At 47.0% G+C, this 7,795-nt stretch overlaps 1 protein-coding gene across 1 annotated transcript; it reads left to right on the top strand.

The window, feature by feature from the left end:
* The first annotated feature begins 5,693 nt into the window (after positions 1 to 5,693).
* GJA10 (gap junction protein alpha 10) lies at positions 5,694 to 7,253 on the top strand. Its single transcript, XM_077174957.1, has one exon. The coding sequence runs from the start codon at positions 5,694 to 5,696 to the stop codon at positions 7,251 to 7,253; it is 1,560 nt and encodes a 519-aa protein (XP_077031072.1).
* Positions 7,254 to 7,795: the final 542 nt, after the last annotated feature.

Below are 7,795 nucleotides of genomic sequence, written 5' to 3'. Positions count from 1 at the left end.
TGCCTGAGAGTGTTGTCCAAATGCTTCTTGAACTCTCTCAGGCTTGGTGGCTGTGACCACTTCTCTGGGGAGGCTGTTCCAGTGCTCAGCCACCTTCTGAACAAAGAACCTTTTTCTAATATCCAAACCTAAACCTTCTCTGACACAACTTCAGGCCATTTCCTTGCATCCTATCACTGGGCACCACAGAGAAGAGATCAGCATCTGCCCCTCTTCTTCCCCTCACAAAGTTGTGGATTGCAATGGGTCTCCTCCAGGCTGAACAGACCAAGTCACCTCAGCCAGCTTCCCCTCAAGGCCCTTCACCGTCACTGTTGACCTCCTTTGGATGCTCTCTCCTATAGCTGAATGTCTTTCTCACACTGTGGCACCCAGAGCTGCCCCCAGCACTTGGGGTGAGGCTGCCCCAGGGCAGAGCAGAGCAGGACAATGCCCTCCCTTGCCCAGCTGGCCATGCTGTGCCTGATGCCCCCAGGGCAGGGTTGGCCCTCCTGGCTGCCAGGGCACTGCTGGCTCGTGTTCAACTTGCCAAGGACCAGGGCCCTTTCTGTGGCTCTGTTTCCAGCCTCTCATGCCCCAGTCTGCACCTACATCCAGGGTCACCCCATCCCAGGTGCAGAATCCTGCTGTCCCACACAAGGCAGAGTAAATGCCCCCTACTGGATTTGGATACTGGGATTTAGTGAATAACCACCAGGACCAACCTTTCCCCCTCCTTGGCTGTGATTGCTCCTGCCCCAGCACTATCTTCCTTGGGTCTCTGCTTCCCAGCAGGGAGGTCTCTCCTGGTCAGGGAAGCTCAGGCATGAAGATGAGCTGGTTCCCACTGTGCTGCTTCTCACAGTTGCCTATTTCAGTCACCACTGGCCAAGGTCCCATCTCTGATCTGCAGGATATATTCCCTCCCACCCATCCACACACAGCCTGCTGTCAGTTCACACTGTGAATCAAGCTGGTTCTGTCTGTGGCAGGAGCTTATAGCAAGGGAGTGTCCTGAGGCACCACAGATTCTTGCTTCTCTCCGTATGCAAACACCACCATCTCTGTGCCCTCACCCTGCTTCCCTTTCATGCACAATTAATTATATGGACCATTAACAAGCTTGTAGGAGCAGTCCTTTGACAACATTAATTATTCTGCTGCTACAGCAGAAATGCAAAAAATTGTCCCTTAACAGCCCACTGTCACCTGCCCTGTCCCCTGAGAGCACCAAAACCTTAAACCAGGTTGCCCTGAGGGCAGAGTGAAGTAGGCAGCCTGTGGTTCTGGACCTGCCAAGGGACAGGTGGGATGGGACAGACATGTGCTGGGCCCAGAATGAGCTGCTTCTGCAGTGAACAACTCTGACAGGATGGACACATCATAGGTGCTGCAGCTCTTGCTCTTTTCTCAAGCTTTCACAGCCAGCAGAGGTGAAGAGGAGGCTCCTGAGAAACACCTGGGCACTGTGGAAGCTGCTGGAGATGTCAGGTCAAGAGCATCTGATGAGGCAGCACCAGGCCTCAGTCAATGCTCTGAGCTGAAGCAGCAAAGAAGAGCTTCAGGGACTTGGTGACCAGATTTGGAAAGAAGAGACATGAAAATAAAATGGCAATGACAAATATGTGAGAGTATATGGATGAGAAAAGCATGGGGAGGTCTGGGAGGTTTGGATGAATATTAATGCACATCTCAGGGGTGAAAATTGTATTCCTACTGCCTGTAAGGCATTTGCTTGTAATGTGTGCATAAACCATACATCTGCTGTGTTAAGCTGAGGCTCAAGGAGAGGTGCTGCAGCCACCTCAGCTGCTGCAGGGCAAGGCTCTGAAGGCACATTTAAACAGGACTTTCAGGGAGACATGTACAGCTTGTGTGAGAGAGAAGGATGCAATGGTGCATAAATCAGAGATCATTCCAAAGAAGAGGTGAGGCTACTGTCATTTGAGAACTGGTCACTGGTTTGTAGGAGTATCTTCAGGGAGAAGAATCTGAAATAAAAATCATACATGTGCCTTATAAAACAGAAGAAAAGGGCTAGAAGTTCCATAACGAGAGGAAAAAATGAGTATTTTGTATTTCCATAAAATGTAGGCCAGGGCATGGGCAGGAGTAGGCAGTAGAAGGTCTTAGTATCATCAGCTAAGTTCTGGTGACTCCAGTTTCTCACAAAATACCATTTTGACAACTTGCCTTCCTTTTTTAAACCTTGTCTCTCACAGACACCAGTTCTGAAGATATCAGTTCTGGGCGTGAGGGCAGCTATTCAACCCAGAGGATGAGGGGTTACTGTGCTGAATGTCTGTGTTTCTAACTTAAGACTCGAGTCTTAGTTCCTGTGGCCTCCATTTGCAAAGGCTCAGTCTAACACATCCTAAATTAACTCACCAGGCAGCGGGGTATGAAATCGGACATGACCGATCGATCCTCGAGCATTGATCCAAAGCTGAACTAATGGAATGTAAAGAAAATGTAAGACTCTATTGTACTGTAAAGGCTGCCTATTTAGCCATTTTACTAAATAAAACTCCATTTGGGAGCTGGGTGGAGGTGTAAAGTTCAAAGAACTGACTAAAACAAGGCATAGAGACTTCACAAACTGCTGCTGTACAGATTAAGCCTTGGGGGAATGGCTTTATTAGATGCCACTGACTACAATAATTGCATGATAATTTTGGCTAGAGGCACCATCCTATCATCCATCCTATCATCTGATGATTTTTAAACTGTGCATGAGTAGTTTAGACAGAGTGATCTTGGCATCCAGCTACATAGAACTGAGAAGTCCATTCAGTGTACCACGTCTATGCTTGGGCTCTTGGGGAAAAGAAAAAAAAGGAAAAAAAATATGTCCTAGGACTCTCAAAGAGAGGTCTCTGAGAAATAACAACAAGCAGTTCTGCATGCTCCTTCTGCAATGCTCTAAGAGATTAACCAGGGGCTTTCTCCTAAGGTAAGTGGCAGAAAAATAATTCTTTCTAGGGCTGTATGGAGCAGGCAGGTGCCTGTCAGGCTTGAAGCAATGCAAATTAAAACCATGAGTATTTGCATCTTAACGTTTAACTTCTGACAAGATCTGTAATGCTGCTATTTCGTACCTCAACTGATGCAAACATGGCGTGAATGTCACATAGAAGGGATTTGAATAGTGGCAAATGACAAGATGATTCTTAAAGTAACAAAATCAAAAATAAAGGAACTTCCTCCAAGAGAAATTATGGATTTCCATCTGGTTCTAACTGATTACATGCATGAATTTTTATTGTTTGAAATAACCATACAAAAATACTGGGGCAGATACAAAGTTAGATGGTATAATGAGAAATGTCTCAGGTATGTACTCTCTATACTGAAAATGGTATATTTCTATTCTACAGTGCTAGTAGTATAGAATAGGCTGTACTACTAAAATTTCTAGTCTACTAGTAAACTGGAAATAATTATTTAATTGATATTTAAGATTGCTGTCTTACAGTAAACTGAAATTACTCTGTTAGATCTCAATTAAGACCAGGGAAGGGGACAGAAAAGGAAAAATTAGAAGCATGTTGCTATAACAAGGTAGTGAAGTAGTTTGGGCTGATTTCTTAAAAACACTGGCTTTTGTGGCTCTAAACTAATTTCTTCATTTTATACACTGTATTCACTGTGTCATTATTTGTACTGAAAGTTCTACCAGTGCAGAGCTGAGGGGAAGTGTTCTGGTATCAAGGGCTCACTTAAAGGGTGAATTTATACCATTCCTACAATTACATTTCCTCTGTTGGCTTTTATAATGCAAAGGTGAGGATAGAGTGATTTAAACACTGGTAGAAACCACTGAAGAAACAAAACTCTGTTGAGCCAGGGTGATATGTTTAGACACCTCCCTTGCCCTGAATAGTTACATCCACTTTCTGTTCCAGACAGAAACTTTCTGTTCCAGTTTCGGCTGCTAGAGAATTTCATCTTTGGGATTAAAACATATTTATCCCTGAATTTACATTGTAGCCTCATGCTTAGGGTTTTGTGGTTTGGTTGGGGTTTTTTGCTGAGTCAATCAATTTCAGTGAGGGATCAGCCACTTGCAAGGCAGTGAATATGCCTAGAGCTCCTTTGCTTAACTGTTGCATTGGACTACAATAATTATTGCTGACTTTCTGTTTTCCTCCTGTGTCTCATTGCAATGATATGTGTGGGAGGAAAGGAATGGGGAAACAAGATATTCTGGGTGCATAACAGCACCTAAGAGATTGCTTGAATAGATGTGTTTACTTAGCCAGTTCCATGTGTGAAAATTCAAATTTGCAGACCAAAAACAGTCCCAGAAACATAATAATAAAGTCTGTAGGATGCCTATGCTGAGAATAACTTCACTGCTGGTTACAACTGAGTATTTTTACTTGCAGTGTGGATAAATACAGCCTTGAAGCAAAACTGAACTTCCTGGGATCATGTCATGAGCCAAGCCATATTAATAATGGTGACATCACCCAGCTATGCTATCATTTAAATATATACAAGATTTTGGGCGCATCAACCAGCCAGATCTTAAAAAAAAAATCTTAGAAATTGTACTTTACTAAAGGTTGTGGTTTAGTGGAATTTGGGATGTTTTGAAAGTATTGTAGCATAAAAGAAATTCAAGTGTGAATCCTAAGGCAGATACGATCCCAGTTGCTTCAATCATTTATTGCCATATTAACAGAAAAAGTTCCAGGGACACAACACCAAACATGCAGTTGATTCACAAATAAACAGTCAAATATCTTACATTTCAATTCCCCACATTATCTGAAGCTCCAAAAGAAAGCTTCAAAAGAAGCAGCTTGTAAATCAAGCAGAACATAGACTAATTTGCTTGCGAATCAGTTTCTGGGACAGAGATAGTTAAAAAGATTTTCACACACTCACTGTTAAAAACCTCCACATCACTCTGATTCAATTATCTCATATGCTAAAGTCTATAATTAAGATGAAGCAAACTTGATACATAAAAATAAAGGTATTAACCCTAGGAGCACTCAGCTTATTGATTTTATCCAAGAACTGAGACTGCAAATGTACAGCTATTTGTAAATCAGCTATGTATTTGTAGTTTCAGAGAGAAACTTGTGAATTGTTACCTGGGTAGATGGGAAAATGTTGGATGGATGGCACTAAAATTGCTACTACCTTGGTGTAAAAAATGAAACTATTTTTAAGTGACAGCTATAGGACATTTCTCAAAACTTTATCCAAAAATAATAAAGCAAATAACATTATTCATTGTGGCAAAACTATGGCAAATCCATAGTCAATGTGGAATGGAGTGTAGAATTAAATGGGTGTAGAATTAAACTGTAGTTGGCAAATGATTTGCAAGGCTGGAAAAAAGTGATCTTCATTTCTTGTGGGAAGAAAAGAATATAAAGCTTTGGGCAGTTATGAAGTACTGTGGTTTACAGCTGAAATAAATATCTCTTAATCTTTAAATAATCTCACATGTGCATCTTTGACCAGTAATCATGAAGTTTGAATTAATTTAAAGGCTCAGTAAGTAGAAAGTAATGATGAACTTCTAAGAGCTCTCCAGCTACCAGAAGAATGTATCTGAAACACATAAATTAAAATTAACAAAAATACCAAAAACAACAACAAAAACAACAACAAAAACTAAAAATGCCCATTTCTAAAAGAAATCCATCATTGCAAAAAAATAACTTTTTTTCCCCCCCAGATATGAACTTCTGACCATGGGGGACTGGAACTTGTTGGGCAGCATCCTTGAAGAAGTGCACATCCACTCCACCATAGTTGGCAAAATCTGGCTCACAATCCTGTTCATATTCCGGATGCTGGTGCTGGGAGTGGCTGCTGAAGATGTCTGGGATGATGAGCAGTCCGAGTTCATCTGCAACACGGAGCAACCTGGCTGCAACAATATCTGTTACGACAAAGCCTTCCCCATTTCTTTGATCAGATACTGGGTACTGCAGATCATATTTGTCTCCTCCCCATCCTTAGTGTACATGGGCCATGCGCTCTACAGGTTGAGGGCCCTGGAGAAAGAGCGGCAGAACAGGAAAGCCCACCTGCGGGCTCAGCTCGAGGACCTGGAGCCCATGCTCGAGGAACACAGGAGAGTGGAGAGAGAACTGCGTAAGCTGGAGGAACAGAAGAAAGTGAATAAGGCACCCTTGAGAGGGTCCCTGCTGCGCACCTATGTCCTACATATCCTGACCCGGTCGGTGGTCGAAGTGGGCTTTATGATAGGTCAGTATCTTTTATATGGGTTTCACATGTCTCCCCTTTACAAATGCACTCGGCCCCCCTGCCCTAACACGGTGGATTGTTTTGTGTCCCGACCCACAGAGAAGACCATCTTTATGGTTTTCATGAACAGCATCGCCGCCGTCTCCCTCTTCCTCAACATCCTCGAAATCGCCCACCTGGGCATCAAGAAGATCCAGAAGAGCCTGTGCGGGCAGCCGCTGTGGCCGGCGGGCCCGTCCGAGGAGGAGCCCAGCGCGTACAACTCCAAGAAGAGCTCGGTGGTGCCTCCGCCGCCCTGCCTGGCCAGCAACGCGTCCCCGCCGCGCCCCGCGCCCGCGCCGCTCCCGCCGCCGCCGCCCGCTCCTGCCGCCCCCGCTCCGCCGCCGGCCCGGCAGCACCGCGGGCAGCTCCGGGCAACGCCGCCGCCGCGCCGGCGGCACCACGGACAGCACCAGCCGCCCTCCTCCAGCAGCGAGGAGGCGCCGCGGGCCGCCCCGGCGGGCGGAGGGGCAGGGGCGGCGGGGGCGGCTGCCGCTGCTCGCCGGGCGCCCCGCAGGCAGAGCCGGGCGAGCGCCTGCCGCGATCTGGATGAGGAGCGCGGCGACTCCCCGGACAGCGGGCACTGCCCCGGCACCCGCAAGTCCAGCTTCCTCTCCCGCGTGCTCACCGGGAGCCGGGCGGGCAGCGACAGCGAGAGCACCGCCTCCCGCGGCGGCTCCGGCCCCGGCCCCGGCCCCGGCTCCGGCTCCGGCTCGGAGGGGCAGCGCCGCGAGGAGGGCGCGCCCAGCCCGCCGCCCGCCGCCTCGGGACGCCGCCTGTCCATGGCAAGTAGCGGCCGGGACGGCCCGCGGGAGGGGGGCGGCGGGGGGCCGCGGCAGCCTGTGCCGGCCCTGGGGAGGAGGGGGCGAGCCAGGGGGCAGAACGGCTCGGGCAGGACCGCCAACACAGCCCCAGCCCCTCGCGGCCCCCCGGACAAAGCCAAGCTCCCAAACGCTCGGCCTCCTTCTGCCGTGAAAGCGGGAATACCAGGGAATTACTGAGTCCCGAGGAGCTCTAAGTCACCGAATCCCGGCTTCTTTATATACTCATTCCATCATCCCAATCCACTCGACGAGGATTGTCCCAGGGAAAACTTCTTCAGCTCCAGCCAGTGTAAGAAAGAGAAGCCAAGAATGCGTTGAGTTCAATGACACAACTTCTCTCGGTTTCAGGTTTGTCTCAGAGGTGACCTCCAAGTCAAATAATTGTTCAATGAATAAATCAAAAGATCTACATGTAAAAACCCCCACCAAATAATTGCAATGCCAGAGCCAACGACTACAGAATTGCTTTTTCAGAAGCTCCTCCTTTTCTTTGGCCACATGCTCTAGGCTTGCTTACAGTCATAATGTTGGCAAGATTTAGTGCTCGTATTCAAGAGTCAACAAGGCTTTCTTAAAAGAGATTTGAATTCTGGTGATCTCAGATCACAGGTTTGGTTCTTTGAGAGCTTAGAGGCTCCTTTACAATCACTTGCAGTAGCAAGCCCATAAATACCTTTTCATAGGGCATGTAATAAACATGATTACTTCACACAATGCTC

The sequence above is a fragment of the Agelaius phoeniceus genome, chromosome 3 (assembly GCF_051311805.1).
Source record: "Agelaius phoeniceus isolate bAgePho1 chromosome 3, bAgePho1.hap1, whole genome shotgun sequence".
In the NCBI taxonomy this organism is placed as follows: Eukaryota; Metazoa; Chordata; class Aves; order Passeriformes; family Icteridae; genus Agelaius; species Agelaius phoeniceus.
This window is presented reverse-complemented; position numbering and strand designations above follow the sequence as displayed.

Coding starts and splice junctions, on each gene's coding strand:
- GJA10 (XM_077174957.1), top strand. CDS start 5,694: ATGGGGGACTGGAACTTGTTGGGCAGCATCCTTGAAGAAGTGCACATC.